The 18,871-nt window shown below is 41.3% G+C and overlaps 1 protein-coding gene across 1 annotated transcript; it reads right to left on the reverse strand.

Moving 5' to 3' along the window:
• Positions 1–1,975: 1,975 nt before the first annotated feature.
• On the reverse strand, positions 1,976–9,016 carry KRT40 (keratin 40). The gene is made up of 7 exons (XM_021704262.1): positions 7,793–9,016; positions 6,986–7,068; positions 6,361–6,517; positions 4,824–4,985; positions 4,620–4,745; positions 3,071–3,291; positions 1,976–2,547 (listed from the first exon to the last, which is right to left on the reverse strand). Exons 1-7 carry the CDS (start codon positions 8,234–8,236, stop codon positions 2,448–2,450), a joined length of 1,293 nt encoding a protein of 430 aa, XP_021559937.1. The 5' UTR covers positions 8,237–9,016; the 3' UTR covers positions 1,976–2,447.
• Between the last annotated feature and the right edge of the window lie 9,855 nt (positions 9,017–18,871).

Here is an 18,871-nt window from a genome sequence, read left to right on the forward strand (position 1 = left end):
CCACCACAGTACTCAAGATATGCAACTATTCAATCACCACAAAGATCTTTATGCTATGCCTGATTTGTTCCCTATCTCTGTAATCTTGTCATTTCAAGAATGTCATATAAGCACAATCATATAATATATGACCCTTCAAGATTGCCTTTTTTCACTCAGCATAATGGCCTTGAATCTTGAGAACATTTTGGTTGTTTCCAGTTTTTGGCTATTACAAATAAAGCTGCTATGAACAAGTGTGTATTTTTTTTTCAATACTTTACTTTCAGCCTCTCTATATCATTGTATTTGAACTGAGCTTCTTGTTGAGAGCATATAATCATGCTCTTTTTATCCACTCTGCCATCTCTCTCCTTTAATTAGTGTATATAGACTGTTTCCATTTGCTATAATTATTGATATGGTAGGGCTTAAGTCTATGTTTTATTTTTTGTTTTCTGTTTATTCCTTCTGTTTTTTCATCTCTCTGTCCTATTTTCCTGCCTTCCAGTGGATTCCTTGAATATATATTTAGAATTCCACTTTGATTTATCTATAGTGTTTTAAGTGTCTTTCTTTGCATAGTTTTTTAAGTAGTTGCTTAAGGTATTACATTTTATCTATTTATCTATCTATCTATCTATCTATCTATCTATCTTATCATGCTCTATTGGTGTTGACATCACTGCAGGTGAATACAGAAACCTTACCTCCCTTCATATCCTTTGACTATCCTCTTCTTGGAGATTTATTTATTTATTTATTTTTATTTTTAAAATTTATTTGACAGAGAGAGACATAGCGAGAGCAGGAACACAAGCAGGGGGAGTGGGAGAGGGAGAAGCAGGCTTCCCGCTGAGCAGGGAGCCCGATGTGGGACTTGATCCCAGAACCCTGGGATCATGACCTGAGCCGAAGGCAGACGCTTAACGACTGAGCCACCCAGGCGCCCTCTTCTTGGAGATTTTTTTTTTCTGTCTGCACCTGCTGGTGTTTATGGGTTGTTGGTTTCTCCAGCTCCCAACACAGGATATATGAGGCCAAAAGAAAACCTAGGGAACTCACTACCATGCTGTTCCTTGGATGTGATTCTAGTTGGTTTGGCTTCTTCAACCTTTCAGAGTCTGTTGATATTTGTTTTTTATGTAATTTCTCAGGTTTTTAGCCAAACTTAGGAAGAGGAATGAGGAAATATACATCTATTTCATTTTCTGGAGGTGGAGTTCTCTGTTTTGCTTTTTAAATGTGTGTGAATAATTATTTTTATACCCCAAATGTCCAATAACAGACCAATGTACCTTATGGTATTTTATTTATTTATTTTTATTTTTAAAAAATTTTTAAAGGATTTTATTTATTTATTTGTCAGAGAGAGAGAGAGAGCACAAGCAGGGGGAGCGGCAGGCAGAGGGAGAAGCAGGCTCCCTGCTGAGCAAGGAGCCCAGTGCAGGACCTGAGCCAACGCAGATGCTTAACTGACTGAGCCACCCAGGCGTCCCTACCTTATGGTATTTTATGCAGCCACTAAAATAATGGTCACAAGACAATCTTATATGTTTATTGGGATTGAAAATATTTACATCACACAGTGAAAAAATAGGTTACTCAACTATGTGCATATGTAAATATGATTACCACCATATGGAAAAACCTATTATAAGAAAGAAAGCTAGGGGCGCCTGGGTGGCTCAGTCATTGAGCGTCTGGCTTTGGCTCAGGTCATGATCCCAGGGTCCTGTGATCGAGCCCCGCATCGGGCTCCCCTGCTCCGCGGGAAGCCTGCTTCTCCCTCTCCCACTCCCCCTGCTTGTGTTCCCTCTCTCGCTGTGTCTCTCTCTGTCAAATAAATAAATAAAATCTTTAAAAAAAAGAAAGAAAGAAAGAAAGCTGGAAGTTCCAAAATACTGACAGTGGATGTGTTTGGGGTGTGGAATTGTAACTGACTTTTTTCCCCTTTCCTGTGCCAAATTGAAAAAAAAAAGAGGAATCCTAAATAAAATAATATTTATTCCTAAATTTCCTCTCAGAAAGATACATACAACTGTCTTCCAAGATACATGACATTTTGCATGGATTAATCTATTTGTATTTGAGGAGTTAAAAACTATTTTCAGCTTCAGTTTGTGCAAAATCAAACTATCGCCACGGGTTTAGGCCATTACCTTGGCATCACATGTTATTATATCCACAGTTCTAAGCCACAAAGCTATATTTACCATGCTAAAGGAATGAAACACATTTTATTCGGAGATTAGCAAGAAAGTTTTATAGACTCCTAGCATGTCACAAATAAGCAGTCGGGAGAGGAAATGATAAAGCAGAAATAAAGTGAGGATGTTTGGAGGTCAATTTTAGGGTAGAAACGCCTTCTTGACTTTCAGGCTTGGATGTCTCTGATTGAAGCCCCATCTCCTTTCCAGGACACTGTGGCTTTGATTCCTCCGTCTGCCGTGCGGGGGGTTTAGCATTCACGTACAGCAGCTTTCGACCGTGCAAATCACATACGCCGAGCATGGCTCACACGTGTTGCTTGATGTGCTTACGGCAGGACACGGGTTACAGGGAAGCCTGTGGAAATTTTGAACTAAGCTTAACAAGGGAAAGCCAGATAAAATTTCAACTCAAGAAAGATCATGCCAAAATTTGCCCTGCAAATGATGTTCTGCACACTCTTTGCCGAGTAACATTTGACTTCAGCCTATTTCAGGCCTGGACCCAGCATTGCCGCTTCATGCTCACGGCAGCTGTGCTCGCTGAATACAGTTTTATGTGTTTACTCCACTTTGCAAATGTCGTCTTATGCATGTTTCTGACTTCCCTTTGGCGGAAGGCAGGAACAAAGGGAGACCCGCCCCCCGCCCAGCATGGAATCTTATATACGATACTTGATCTGCTTTAGAACTTAGAATACTTTTAAACACTTCTACTGTCATGTGATTAGCCTCAGCCGTTTTTGTTTTTTACTCTTGTAAGGAGATCTTTTAATGCATTAGCGAGGTTTCACCTCGGGCAGATCTTGAGGAAGCAGGATTCTCCTGCATGAGCCCCTTTGTGACTTGGGGGATTTCGAGAATAATCGTGTGGAGCTTGCCTGCTGTCCTCACTCTCAAGGAGACCCCGGTACGTGTTGATCTCACACTCCAGCTGGGCTTTTGTGTCGAGCAGGAGCTCGCACTCCTGGTTCTGCCGCTCCAGGTCACACCTGATCTCAGCCAGCTGGGCCTCCACGTGATCAATCAGGCACTGCATCTGGGCCAGCTGGGTGCTGTACTGGGCCTCCGTCTCCGCCACGGTGCATTCCAGAGATTCTGTCTGCAGAAGGAAAAGAGTGTATTCAGAAGGGCTGTGTCGCATAGTCCGTGGGGCCAGAGTGCCTGTTTTCAAATCCTGGCTCTACCCTAGTGCTGCTATGTGACTTTGAGAAAATGACTTAGCTTCTCTGAGCCTCCGTTTTATTCTATAAAAAATGGGCAATGCAAAGTACCTAACTCATAGGATGGTTGTGAGGATTAAAGGAATTAATATGTGTAAGGCATTTTGAACAGTGCCTGGAAAAATTTTAAAAGCTGTATAAGCGTTAGTAATTACTACCACCACTATGCCCACTGCAACCTGCAACATACTGATGTAGCTTAAGGAGGATCAACAGCATTTGAGAGGAGAAACTGAGAATGGGCTTGAGGCAGGGAGGAGCCATATAGAAAAGAGGCTCTGGGATGGAACCAGCTGGATCCAGCTTCCACTTTTGTCTTTTAAAAACTGCATGACCTCTGCTACTTAATCTGAATCTCAGTCTTCCTCATCTGTATAATGGGGTTAATAAAGGGATTTACCCCATAAAGTTATTGTGAGGCTTTTAAGGCTCTCACAAGATGAAAGTGCAGCTATTATTCACCCACATAGTCTCTATAGGCCCTAACGTGGCACAGACAGTGGTGTTCGACTGGAACTGGCTAGGGTGACCTTCAAAGCATGGTATTCTTTTTTTCTTAAATTGTTTATTTATTTTAAGTAATCTTTACGCCCAATGTAGGGCTTGAAGTCACGACCCCGAGATCAAGAGTCGTGTGCTCCTCCGATTGAGCCAGCCAGGCATCCCCAGTGCATGGTATTCTTGTTGCTTGGTGGAGTGGGGTGCAATGAGGGGTCTGGTTGAGGTGTGGATCCTGGGAAAGTTTAGGGTAATGGTAGAATACAATGTTTGAATACCATTCTTTTATATGATGATGAGCTTGGGAAATTGGCCTGAATCAAAAGAGAGTTAAAACCCACCAGAATGCTTGAGTGCCTTTGGCTCAGAGGTTCCACTCTCATTCTGCTCCTGCCCTCCTGCTCTCTCTCTCTCTCTCTCTCTCTCTGTCTCTGTCTCTGGAAGGTGCTGTAGGATCATGCTCAAGCCCAGGAGGGAAGGTCAGGGCATCCCGTTGGGGCAGTACAAGCTGTTGACCTATCACTTCTGCTTCTAGTTAGGTAAACAGCAGTATTTGGGAAAGGCAAGGAAACACAATCGTTGCAAATCGGAAATTCAGACTTTCTGCCATGTGAACTGTGGGTCTCTCCTTGGGGTTACGGAAGAGGGGATAGCATCTCAGGGTCTGATTCTTCAGTGAGAAAAACAGAGCTGTCGTTCCCTTCCATACCAGGCTTTGCTGTGCTTGGAGCTCAATTTCCAGAGCATTGGCTGTGCGTTTCAGTTCCAGGATCTCTGTCTGGCAGCCCTGCAGCTGCTTCGCGATGCACAGCTGCTGCTGATTCAGCTCCTCGGTCTGAAACACAGGTATGATTAGAGGATGGAAAGAAGGCAGAAGTCTGGAAGCCTGTCATTTCTTGCTTCGGGTGCTGACCTGAACAGCGAATGATTCTTCCACGTCTCTGTGGTTGTTGGCGAGCACTGTTTCATACTGACAACGCATCTCGTCCAGGACCCTGTTGAGGTCGATGGTGGGGGCAGTGTCTAGCTCCACACTGAGTTGGTCACCCAGCTGTCCATGAAGCAAGTTGACCTCCTGGAAGAGGGAATGGAGTAAAGAAAGTCACAGAGGGGTGGGGGAAAAAATCTACTTTGACATCCCAAGGGCATCCCATTTCTGGAGAAGTGAGTAAAAGTGTGGGATTTAGATTCAGATTGCTTAGGTTGAATCTCTTTTCATCACTCAGTTTCTGCATCTGCAAAATGGGTATAATAATTTTGCCTTCCCCAGAGAGTTATTGTGAGAGATATGAGTTTAACATTCATATAAAGCACTTATGAAAGTCCTTGGCACATAGGAAGGTCTCAATAAATGCTATTATGATCAACACATGCTCAAAGGGAAAACACACTGTTACATCATTCAACTACTCACTTTGTAGCTTCATCAGCATGAGATAATCATATCCTCATATTTTATGATTTTAAAAAGTTTATAGACATAGAATATTTTAAAATACTGGTCCAAATATTGCATAAGATGTTATCCCCTTTCTGAAATGGCCTTCACACTCTGTGCTTGTCAGCCTGAATTTCATACCTTATGAATTAGAGTTACATGTGGCATAATGCCTCTAAGGAAGGCCATTTGTAAAGTTACCTCCTTCACAAAAGCAATGGCAGGTGAACAGTTTGGTTCTTTCATGTGATACTGGCCGGGGGCCATTTCACACGTACATCCAAAGCTATGCCAGAGTGATCAGGCTGCACAACATTAGTGCTGTTAGAGGTTAATTGGACACTTGGCCAGGGTCCCTAATAAGAAAACAGGGACCCAGGACAGCTAAGACAAAACCACACTAGCATCCTGTTTTACAGCATAGACAAGACCACAATAGCATCCTATCTCGCAGCCTCTGCAGGAGTGACTTCTGCAAAACATCCTGAAACATTACAATTAACCATAAAACATTGGTCACTATCACAAATTGAGGCAGTTAGTCTCCAGATGTCAGCCCCAAAGACCAGCAGCATGTGAACAATAACCCGATAGGTAGACAGGTGCATGATCAAAGCCCTGGTTGGCACACCTTAACAGCCAATCCACAGGTGACCCATGCTCAGGATGCTCAAGACAGTTCCTCGAAAGAGCTTATAAAAACTGCTAGATTTGAACACCAAAATGGCCACCCTCTCAGGTCCCCTCCCACTCCAGGAGCTTTATACTATCACTCAATAAACTTTGCTTTGCTGCCCACCACTCTTTGTCTGGTTTACCTCTTCATTCTTTGAAGCAGCGTGACCAAGAACCGCGGACACTGAGGGAACAAAAATCCTGTAACAGTGCCTTGAGTAATTTCGTTCCAGCTTTAGCAATATCTGCCCAGTTCGATTTATATACACAACACGAAATCTATCAGTTTGACTTTGTCACTTCTACATTCGTTCAGCAATTTTACCACTTTCCTCACCTCTTGGTGGTTTTTCTTAAGGCAAAGGAGATCTTCCTTCAGAGATTCCACATGGGCCTCCAGATCAGCTTTGCACAGAGTCAGCTCATGCAGGATCCCACGCAGGCCGCCAATGTCTGTCTCTACCAGCTGGTGAAGAGACAGTTCCGACTCGTACCTTTCACAGAAAAAGAGATGCAGACTGTGCTTACTTTGCTAGACACTGTGCACAGTGCTGGGCATGCTGGTGAGTGACACAAGGGCTCAAGGAAGCCATATCCCAAATAATAAATGTGAGCTTTGGGAGCATTCTTAGCTTAAAATAAAGCTTATATAGAGAATATTTGTGATGTGTGCACATGCACGTGTGTGTGAGAGAGACAGAGAGAGAGGCAGCCATAAATTCTCTTCTTCTTTTTTTTTTTAAAGATTTTATTTATTTATTTGACAGAGAGAGACACAGCAGGAGAGAAAACACAAGCATGGGGAGTGGGAGAGGGAGAAGCAGGCTTCCCGCAGAGCAGGGAGCCCGATGTGGGACTTGATCCCAGGACCCTGGGACCATGACCTGAGCTGAAGACAGACGCTTAACGACTGAGCCACCCAGGCGCCCCATAAATTATTTTCAAATTCAAATTTAACTTACTTTGACCTAAAGTCATCGGCAGCCAGTTTGCAGTTGTCAAGCTGTACAGCAAGTCTAGAATTCTCTGCCTTCGTGCACAAGATCTGGTGAGTAAGTTAGTTATATGTAATAGAGGGCTCTTTGAAAGAAACCTAAATATCTATTTAACAACTATGCCATTATTTATCTTTTAAAAGTCTTTATAAGAAAGTATAAAATAGCATTCAGCCTATTTTTCTTATTAACCATGTCGCTTCAATGGAGAAAAAAGCAGGACCAATTTATAAAAGAAATATAGAAAAAAAAAAAAGGGTTCGTTTTTCAGTGGCCTAAGGCATTTTGCAATATTCCTTGGCAGTTGAACTCGGATTTTTCTCCATAGGTAGTTTGTATTATGATTCTATCCTCATCCATGATAATAAAAATTCATCAGTAAGAAAAGAAGACGATTACTAGGGTGACATTACATGATTAAAAAGATGAAATATCAATATCTGTGTTAAAGATGGAAATATAAATGTCCAGTGTTACGTACAGCAATAACTTTAGGTGTAATGCAGTTTTTTCTCATTCTCTGGATGATAAAGTCTAGATGTGAGTGAGTTTATTTTGGCCACTCAATGATTACTGGCAGCCCCGCAGGTAATGCTGATGTTTGCTGACTCTCAGCCCACCACCCGTTGCTCTACATCACACTACCTCTTGGAAGACCCCTTTCCCTGGGGAGACTTCCATAGAACAGCCTTCTTCTTTTTTTTTTTTTTTTGTATAAAGATAAAGCAAATCACAGATTGGGAGGGTGGAGCATAGGGCAATGAAACACCAGACCTTTTGCTGGAGCTCTTCGATGGTGTTGAAGTAACGCTGATAATTGAGGCACACCAGTGGGATATCCTCTTCACATTGTTCTCGGATCCTGCATTCCAGCTCTGCATTCATCTCCTCCAGGCCACGCACCTTCTCCAGATAGTTGGCGAGTCTGTCATTCAGGAACTGCATCGTCTCCTCGCTGCTGTTGAACACTCCATCCTCACACCAAGCACAGTTCCCCACCAAGCACAGAGTATTACAATTCCCAGCAAAGTAGCATGGTGTGAGGCAACCAGTTGGCAAGCGAGACCTGGATAGGAAGCTGGGAGTCTGACATCTGGATGTAGCGGGGGTGTTGGGGAGGCAAGTGGTTTCCACGGAGCGGGTTGAAGCAAACGCACATTCAGAAGCCCTGGCACAGGATTCAGAAGAGCAGCACGTGGAGGAACATTCAGAAGTCATCCTGTTAGAAGCAAAGAACACAGACTAGTTGCAAAACTCTAGCTGACAGGCTCCCAAAGTCTCTTTCCCTCCTGAGACTTTTATACAGCCCGCAAAATGGGTATTTACAGAATGTACCGGATGTTCTATTTATCATGGTTGGTGTGGGTTTTCATATGAACATTCATTAGTGTTGTTTGTTTGCTGAGAAGAGTTTTATGCCTCATAAAAGAGGCATAACTCCAGGTTACTAAGTAAGGGCACTATTTCCATGTGCCAATAGGATAAAATGCTTGGTTCAAAAAATCTTCATAGGAAGCATTGTCTTTTTGGTAGAATATGGAAAGGCAGAGAAAATTTGGCCACTCAGTAATTACAGATACAACTGATTACAAATAACGAAAATAATATTCCCACAGATTTTGCTCCTATGTATTGGAAATTGTTTATATATCCTTTTAAAATTCATATTACATCTCATTAAATGCCATTTATTTGTTTGTGCCATCATAAAAATGTTCCATGTAGTTAGCAATCTTTGCAATGCTTTTTATGGTCTTGCTGTGCTCACATGGTAGAGGAGTGAGGTGTATACTGGGTTTAAAGTGTGTGTGTATGGGCATGTGTGTGCGTATGAACTATGTCTACTTGTGTGCAAATTGAAAAGTCACCTTATATAACTGATGGGCATAATTTGTGCCCTCCAGGCCAAAATACAAATTGGTTATCAAGATCTGGAGTTGTGATCTTTGATTTCCTGAAACTTGCTTTCTCCACATTTCCTATGCCTCATTTTTAGATTGGGGATACTATTTTTCACCTGTAATAATAATAAGAGTGAAATACAATTTTTTAAAGATTTTATTTATTTTTTTGAGACAGAGAGAGAGAGCGCACGCAGGGAGGAGGAAGAAGAGTGAGAAGCAGACTCCCCTGCTGAGCAGGGAGCCCGATGTGGGGCTCTATCCCCGGACCCTGGGATCATGACCTGAGCTGAAGGCAGCCACTTAACCGACTGAGCCACTCAGGGGCCCCGAGTGAAATACAATTTCTAGGTTACAATCTTTTAGTCTCTTGGGAAACTAAACCCTCATGGGTTACACTTCAGAATAGGGACAAGGAAGCTACAGAAGTCTTCTTTTCTGAGATGGAATCTGCTTTCTCTTATTTACTTATTTTTTAAGGTCACAATTTTATAAACATTTGAAATACTGGGACTGGGAATAAAATTTTATAATGTGAGTTTCGGACCAGCAGTTCTATTGGCTGAAATCCCTGGTGCAATACTGAATGGATAGGGATTTGAGATAACCTCTTTGGATTCTGTCTTGAATTTCATCTCCATTATGTAGCATAATCTCTTTCACTTTGCTTGGCATAATTGTAGTATTTTTTTCATTTTCAAAGGTGGGAAGAGAAGATTGCCTCCAGAATCTTTAAGTTTTGGAAAAAACCCACTACTCTGACAAAGTCAAAATTTTCATGATCCAGAAAAAAACTTAATTTTTTTCTAACTCTGAACACTTCTTCCTAGGTAGCTGATAGTGGAAAAACCAAAATCAAAACAAAAGATCTTAAATAGATGGATGTAAATAGCCTCTTAGGATTTATTACTCTCCCAACCAAGTAATAACTAGGCCTGACTCTGCTTAGATTCCAAGATCAGAAAGGATTGGACACTTTCAGGGTGATATGGTTGTAGACTCTTAGGATTTATTATTCATTAAGTGGAGTCGGGTTTGATTTTAGTGATTCTCTTTACAATTCAACACTTAATGCTAAATGTTCTTTTTTTTCCTTTCAATATTTTATTTAAATTCAAGTTAGTTCACACATGGTGTAGTGTTAGATTCAGGAGTAGAATTTAGTGATTCATCAGTTGCATATAACACCCAGTGCTAATTACATCATGTGCCCTCCTAATGCCCATCATCCAGTTACCCCATTCCCCCACCCACCTCCCCTCCAGCAATCCTTAGTTTGTTCCCTATCTTTAAGAATCTCTTATGGTTTGCCTCCCTCTCTTTCTTTATCTTATTTTATTTTTCCTTCTGTTCTCCTATGTTCATCTGTTTTGTTTCTTGAATTCCACATATGAATGAAATCATATAGTATTTGTGTTTCTCTGACTTCACTTAGCATAATACACTGTAGTTCCATTCATGTTGTTGCAAATGGCAAGATTTCATTATTTTTGATGGCTGAGTAATATTCCATTGAATATATACACCACATCTTTTCCAGAGTGGCTGCACCAGCTTGCATTCCTACCTATAGTGTAAGAGGATTCCCCTTTCTCCATATCCTCACCAACATCTGTTGTTTTCTGAGTTGTTAATTTTCGCCATTCTGACTGGTGTGAGGTTGTATCTCATTGAGGTTTTGATTTGTAGTTCCCTGATGCCGAGCAATGTTGAACATTTTTTCATGTGTCAGCCATTTGTATGTCTTCTTAGGAGAAATGTCTGTTCTTGTCTTCTGCCCATTTCACATTCTTAGAATGCTGATGGTATATTGACACTGTTTTGCAGAGGACATGAGTTCAAGGATTCAAAAACATTTGAAATCAGAAATTACAAATCTCTGGAGAAAATTCTAATTTCCACAGTAACCTAATGAATCAAAGGAAGAATTTCTTTGAAGAGAATCCATGTCTTGGTTGTCTATCATAGGTTCTGATTAATTTAAATGCAACAATATGTCATTATTTTAAAGTAACTGCAGGTAAAAATAAGAAATATTTCCTTGTATCTTGAGCTAATTCTTTTTGTAAAATGTTGATATGTGGAAAGAATGAGAGGAGAGAGAGAGAAAAGCAGTGAGAGCACCAACACAGAGGACTATTTTATTTGGGGCTTGATTAATTAGGTAGTGTTGTATGACAATCGATAGCTTTAGTTCCCATCTTAGAATATTGAAATTGCTGGGGTGCCTGGGTGGCTCAATTGGTTAAGTGTCTGACCCTTGTTCTTGGCTCAGGTCTTGATCTCAGGGTCTTGAGTTCAAGGCCCTGTTGGGCTCCATGCTGGGTGTGGAGCCTACTTAAAAAACAAAAACAAAACAACAACAAAAAAGAATATTGAAATTGCCCAGAGTTCCTTTTTATGGCAGATCATCCTCAAAAGGAGGGAACATTGGGAATAGAGAAAATAAATAGATGCCATTAAAGGTCGTGATAAAATGACATCATTATTTCTTCTTGTAATGTGCCCTTACCTCAGAACATCCACTTACCACTGCTGGACTCACTTTAGCAAAATACAAATCTATTTTTTGCCACTTTCCACCTAAAAAATCCAAACTTCCTGGCTTGGCAAATGACCTTTTCCAATCTGGTGCCAATTTACCCTTCTAGGCTAATTGCCTGATACTTTGTCTCACAAACCCCAGACTGCAGCCATCCTTCAAGCTTTGTAGGTGGTGTTTCCTTGGTCCACTGCTCTCCTGCCACCCCGAATGAACCCACCTGTTAAGACAGCTGAAATGGCATTCAACTGCCCCACATTGCGATGGAAGTGTTTCCCATTGCACTCTGCACACACCTCCACTATAGCAATTGTCACATCTCTTAACATTCTCAGTATTTTTATGTTTACTGGTCTTTTTCCTTTTTGGAAAATGTCTCTTTTAAGACCGGCATATCTTATTTGGCTTATCCTCAGCTTATCCAGTATCCTTCCCATACCTTGGGACATACTATAATAGGCCCTTAATAAATGTTTGCTAAAAATATAACCACTTGGCTCAGTAGAGGTTTCTGTTTTGACACATAATTGCTTATGAAAGAAACTGAATGCTGCAGGACAAGGAAGACTGGCAGAGGACAAAGAGCAATGTCCTCCTGGTCATGTCTACATTCTCATTCCAGTGCTGTTACTAACTAGCTGTATTATCTTCATCTAGTCATGCAACTCCTTTGGGACTTAGTTAAGTCCTCACTGTAGGGAAAAATAATAAGCTGTCACTTCTACATCGAGTTGTCAAGGCATAAACAATATGGATATCTTTCACTTTATAAATAATAAAATTTAATGCCAATGTAAGGTCTCTAGCTGATCAATCTTGGTCCCCAATAACTCCCTAATTGCCAAATACATATTCTTTTTTTCTTCCAAAATTTTAAAATTGAGATGAAATTTACATATATTGAAGTGCAGTTTTGACAAATGCATATACCTATGTAACCTTCACCCCATCAAGATATCTACATTTCCACGACACCAGAATGTTCCCATGTACCCTTTTTCACTCAGTCCCTACCTCCCAAAGGTAAACACTCCTCTGATTCTGGTTACCAGAGATTGGTATTCTCTATTTGTGAGTTTAACAAATCACACAGTGTGCATACTTTTTAATTTGATTTCTTTGGCTCAATGTCATAGATTTTATTTCATCCATGTTGTCCCTGATACCAGCAGTACAGTATTTCTTTCCTTCCTTCCCTCCCTCCCTCCTTCCTTCCTTTGCTTGCTTGCTTCCTTTCTTCCTCCCTTCCCCCTTCCTTCCCTCCCTTTCCTTCTTTCCTTCCTTCCTCTTCCTTCTTTCCTTCCTTCCTCTTCCTTCTTTCCTTCCTTCCTTCCTCCCTCCCTCCCTCCTCCCTCCGTTCCTTCCTTCCTTCCATTCGCTTTTTTTCTTTCCTTCTTTCAAAAAAAAAAAAACACACAAAGTTGCTGAGGAGTATTTCATTGTATGAATATGCTACAATATGTCAATTCTCCTTTGGATGAACATTTGGAGTATTTCTTATTAGGGGCTGTTAATGAATAAAACTCCCATAGATATTCTTGTACAAATATTTTTATGGATATGTATTTCATTTCTTTCTGGTAAATATTTAGGAGTAGAATAGTTGTGTCATATAGTAGGTATATGTTTCTTTTTATAAGAAACCACAGACCTTTTTTCAAAGCGATTATACCCTTTTATAATCTTACCAATAATGTAGGAGAGATTTAATTCCTCTATATCTTCACCAACATTTGATGTTGTCAGATATTTTAATTATAAATATTTTAGTCAGTGTGAAGTGTTCTCTCATAGTTTAATTTACATCTCTCTGATGACTGATGTTGAGCAACTTTTCATGCATTTATTGTCCATTTCTATATCTTTTTATGTGAAGCAACTACTCAAGTCTTTTGCCTATTTTTCTTGGTCTGTTTATCCAGGAGAAAGTATATGCCCCTTGGCAACACATTCTCTACTGTCCCTCTAAATTTACCATTTCCAGTGTTCTTTAATGCTTCCTGTGGTCTGAGATTCCATCTGGTAAAATTACTATTTTAAATCAAAAGGACTTCCTTCAGTGTTTCCCACATAGGGATAACATTTTAGAATCCAAGCCAATCAATTTCAGTGGATGAAAATACCACTAGGGTAAATTTACAGGAGCTACAAAATAAAGTGGCAATAGCATCATTGTTTTGTTTAAGATTATCAAAAAGTAAAAATTAAAAGAAAACTTTCTAAAGCAGTTATTACATGCTATAGCGTAAATGAAAGTTTTTTCTGGAAGTACTTTCTCTTAGTTGTTTTTCTTCAATTCCCATCTCTTTATAACAGAATATTATTCTTCTGAGTTAAAACAAAATTTAAAACACTTAAGGATTACTATAGATAACATTTGACTGTGTTAGCATCATGCTGATTATGGGCTAAGATAGCTGAAAAAATGGCATTAGTAAAATTTATTGATAGCTTTTCTACTCTCAGATCATGACAAAAATATATGCTTTTTTATTAGAAGGATATTGTCTTTGTTGATTATAATTTTCTGGATTATAAGCTTCAAGATGTATTTATTTAGTTATTTCTGTTTATATTAAAAAGTGATTTATTTATTTTTAAAATTCAATTTATTTAAACTAAAGAAACAAAACAGTTCACCCATTTCTTCTACTCCCCACTTCCCTGCCTCTGGCAACCAATCTGTTCTCCATAACTATCAAATTGGTTTTATTTATTTGTTTGTTTTTGATGCCACATATGAGAGATCATATGGCATTTATCTTTCTCCATCTGACTTATTTTACTTAGCATAATGCTCTTGAGGTCTATCCATGTTATTTCAGTGGGAAGATTTCATTCTTTTTTATGGCTGAATAATTCCATATATGTATATAGGTCATTTCTATATCTTAGCTATTGTAAATAATGTTGCAATTAACATGGGGGGTGCATATATCTTTTTTTTTTTTAAAGATTTTAATTTGAGAGAGAGAGAGTGAGAAAGAGTGAGCAGGAGGGGAGGGGCAGAGGAAGAGGGAGAAGCAGGCTCCCTGTTGAGCAGGGAGCCTCACATGGGCTCGATCCCAGGACCCTGGGATCATGACCTGAGCCGAAGGCAGATGCTTAACCGACTGAGCCACCCAGGAGCCCCTGGGAGTGTATCTATCTTTTTGAGTTAGTATTTTCATTTTCTTCAGACAAATACACAGAAGAGGAATTTCTGGATCATATCGTAGTTCTATTTTTAATTTTTGAGGAACCTCCATACTGTTTTCCATTGTGTCTGCACCAATTTACATTCCCACTAACAGTGCACAAGGGTTCCCTTTTCTCCACATCTTGTCAGTACTTGTTATTTCTTATCGTTTTGATACTAGCCATTCTGAATGATGTGAGATGGTATCTCATTGTGATGTTGATTTGCATTTCCCTGATGATTAATGATGTAAACATCTTTTCATGTACCTATTGGCCATTTGTATGTCTTCTTTGGAAAAATGTCTATTCAGAACTTCTGCCCATTTTTAAATTGAATTGTGTTTTTGGTATGGAGCTATATGGGTTCTTTATATATTTTCGACATCTGTGCTTTATCAGAGATATGATTTGTAAATATTTTCTCCCATTCAATAGGTTGCCTTTTCATTTTGTTGATGATTTCCTTTGCTGTGCAGAAGCTTTTTAGTTTGATGTAGTACCACTTATTTGCTTTTGTTGCTTTTGCTTTGGGGATCAAATTTAAAAAATCATAGTCAAGACCTATATCCAGGAGCTTACTGCTTATGTTTTCTTCTAGGAGTTTTATGGTTTCAGGTCTTATGTTCCAGTCTTTAATCCATTTTATTTTCATCTTATTCTTTCATTTGGAAGATATTCCTCTGTTTCTTCATCTTGCTTGACTCTCTATATTGGTTTCTATGCAGTAGATGAAAGAACCACCTCTCCCAGTCTTGAAGGAGTGGCCTTACGTAGGAGATAAACCTTGTTTTTTCAGCTCTGCTGTGGCTCTTGATTGTGTTTCAAACCTCTGTGCTTGTCCAAGTAGCCTGTTATATTTTTAATAGCTCCCAACAGGTCTAGGCTGTGCCAAGACCTGTCAGTGCCCCAAAGGGGAGGATCTTAGTCAGCATCTAGACTCAGGCTGACTGGGAACCAGACTCTTAGGCATTAGCTTTTTAAAGTACGAAAATATATACAGTCCTGTGGGACCCTAAGCATAAGCCCCACTGGCCAGCAAAGCCAGGTGATCTGGAGGTGTCCTCTGAGCAGTGGTCACAAAAACTCAAGATGAGTGTATAAGCCCATTTCTGGGTTATACCACCGAGCTGGAGCAAGGTGGAGAGAGAGGGCCAAGATGGTGTCCACAGTCCATGTTCCTTGAGAGCAGCTCAACACTAAATGTGTGCTGGGTCTGGAGCCCTCCCTTCAGGTGGAAGCTCCAGGACAAGGAAGAGGCCTCTTCTTCACAGAAAGAGGAGGGGGTGGGGGTGGGGAGGAATGCATTGTCTATGTAGTTCTCTTGGGGGTGGCAGCCTGCCAAGAACTGTCCACCCAGTTGCCACAGTCCTGTGGAACCCCAAAGTGCAAAGTAAACAAGGGATGTCCCTTGGGCACCAGACAAAAACCAGGGCACCAGACGTGTGTAAAGTTCCCTTTCGGGGGACACTGGTGCTCTGAAGTGCCACAGAGGGTGAAGGTGAAGATAGGGCCCACCCGCTGAAGTCTCTAGAAAGGATTACAAATGTATGTTTAATTGGAAATTATCTGCTGTAGCTCTTGATGCAGCCATGATGATTAGCTAAAGGCCTCTTGGAAAGACCAAGCTCCTGGGTAAGAACTCTTTCTCCCTTGGTTACAGTCCTCTGGGACACATGAACATAAGCTCCACTGGCCACAATAGGTGTCCCCTTGTAGCACTCCCCAAAATCGGGGTGCCACACAGGGTTCCGAGCTCCTTCCTGGGTGACACGGATTATCACAGTCCCACGGGACCAGGAACACACGCTCCCCTGGCTTCCAGAGCCAGGTGATCAAGACGCATCGGCGAGACAGCTGTGGCTGCAAAACCCCGGGCACCAGCTGAGCATCATAAACGCTCGGTTTAGGGAAACGCTGCCGCCCGGGAGCACGAGCGGGAGAACGCCAAGATGGCGCCCACCGGCCTCGGTCCGTGCTGTCCCCGAGGCGTGTGTGGAGCAGCCCCTCAGCCACCCACGCTTTACTCTAAGCAGGAGCGCCTCCTCCGCTGGAAGCCTGGGGACCGTCGGCTGCCTGGAGCTGGGCCCGGCACCGGTGAGTCCAAGCGCGAGCCCCTTAAGAGCCCTTTCTCAGATCGCTGTCCTGTGGAGCTTGGGGGGCGAGCCCCCGTTGGTGTTCAGGATTGCTTGTTGTGGGGGCTTGTCTTTCAAGTGCGTGTCTGAGAACTGGGATGCCCGTGTGGGGTTTGAACGCTTAGCTGCTCAGGGAGAGGCTCCGGGTTTTGAGTTCTCTCCCGGCTGCGGGTCACCCCGCACCCCCAGAGGTGGGGGGCGGGTGGGTAAGGGGGCCGATGGCCAGGTTGTGCCCGGGCCTGTCCTACCCGCGTCGGTGGCCTGGTGTGTCGCTCCGCCAGCCGTTAGGTTTCTGTAAGAGAAAGTGGTTCTAAACGTGGCGGTAGACCAGCGCATCTGTGGGAGGAGGGATGTTCAGGAGCCGCTCGGTCGTCCTCGTGAGCGGGAGCGCCGACGTCGTGTTTCAGGTGGGCACTTCTTACTAGCTTTCTCTAAACGTGTGTTCATTTTCCTTCCATTTTGAAAGTGGTTTTTACAAACTATAGAACTCTGAGTTAATAGATTGTTTTTATTATTATTATTTCCAGGACCTTTAAAACGAGATTTGATTGTCTTCTGGCCGCCATTTTTTTTCCTCAATACGAGGCAGACGTTCTTTTTTTCTCTTTCTCTTCGCTGCCCTCTGTTTAATGTGTATTTACTCCTCTTCTTTTAAGGTGTGCTGTTGATCTTTTTTTTACTCAACAGTTTGTGGTATATCTAGGTGGTGTCTGTGTGTGTGTGTGTGTACGTTGTGTTACCTGTTTGGGGTTTGTTGAGAGTCTTCAATTCGCAGTTTAATAAGTTATATCATTAAATTGGGAAAAAATTCAGCCTTTTTCTCCCCAGTTTTCTGCCCCACTTTCCTATCATTCTGGAACTCCTATTTCATAATTGTTGGGTCACTTGGTGCTGTCCCACAGGAGGCTGCTCAGGTTCTATTCATTTTTTTCAATCCCTTTCTCTGTTTTAGTTTTGATAATTTTGACCTATCTTACGATTATTTTGAGTTATCTTAATTCACCGAACTCACTCCTAATTGGCAATTTCCAATCTGCTTTTAAGACCATCTATTGAATTCTTTATTTCAGATTGTACCCTTTAGTTCTATAATTTTTATTTGCTTTTCATTTAATTTAAATAATTTAAATTTAATTTAGCTTGTTATTAGTTTGTTAAAAGTTTAAAATTTCACTTTTCTGGTGCGTTTCTTCATCTTGTTCACTCTTTTCCTTTCACATTGTGTTCATCTTTCCCTATGTCCATGAAAATACTTATAATAACTTTTATGGTAATTGTTATAAAATTCTTGTCTGTTAATTCTAATATCTGTGTGTCTATGGACCTGTTTTTATTGGCTGATTTTTTTTTTTTCTTTATTATGGATGACATTTTCCTGCTTCATATGTCTGGCAAATTTTGTGGGGTTTTTTTTGGTTTGTTTTTTAGAGTTATTTATTAGAGTGAGCATGCCTGTGAGTGGGGGCGAGGGGAAGGGGGAGAGGAAGCAGACTTCCCACTGAGTGTGGAGCCCACAACCTGAGACCACAACCAAGCCAAAACCAAGAGTCAGTTGCTCAACCGACTGAGCCACCTAGGCACCCCTGTCTGGCAGTTTTTAATTATATGTTGTTCATTCTGGATGATGTATTTTAGGAAGTCTTGATATGTTGTAGAGTTCTGAGTGTTGAGTTTTGTTCTGACAGGAAGTTAAATCACTGGAAGATTCTCTTGATTCTCTCAGACTTGGTTTTAGACTTTTCTAGAGCAAGTGTAATTTGGTGTGTTCTTTACTCAACGTTGTGATTTTTACCCTCTTGGTGTGTCCTTCTGGAACATCAGTTGAATGCCAGAGGTACTGAGAGCTTTGTCATCTCTTGATGTGCTGGAACTTCGGTGTCTGTTAGTATTGATTGACTTCTGGTATCCCCATTTGGCTCTTTATCCCCCAGCAGCCACTCTTTTAGCCTCATGGAATTTTATCCTGCATGCATACAACCCAGCCCTTTGCAAGTACTTGATAAGAACTTTTACACAGGGGCGCCTGGGTGGCTCAGCCGTTTAGCGTCTGCCTTCGGCTCAGGTCATGATCCCAGCGTCCTGGGATCGAGTCCCGCAT

This window comes from Neomonachus schauinslandi, chromosome 15, assembly GCF_002201575.2.
Source record: "Neomonachus schauinslandi chromosome 15, ASM220157v2, whole genome shotgun sequence".
Lineage (NCBI taxonomy): Eukaryota > Metazoa > Chordata > Mammalia > Carnivora > Phocidae > Neomonachus > Neomonachus schauinslandi.

Excerpts from the sequence above, each read along its gene's own strand:
- KRT40 (XM_021704262.1), bottom strand. The coding sequence starts at position 8,236 with ATGACTTCTGAATGTTCCTCCACGTGCTGCTCTTCTGAATCCTGTGCC. Across the intron at positions 7,069-7,792 it reads TCGAAGAGCTCCAGCAAAAG|ATCTTGTGCACGAAGGCAGA; the intron begins GTCTGGTGTTTC and ends CTTACTCACCAG. Across the intron at positions 4,746-4,823 it reads AAGAATCATTCGCTGTTCAG|ACCGAGGAGCTGAATCAGCA; the intron begins GTCAGCACCCGA and ends CCTGTGTTTCAG.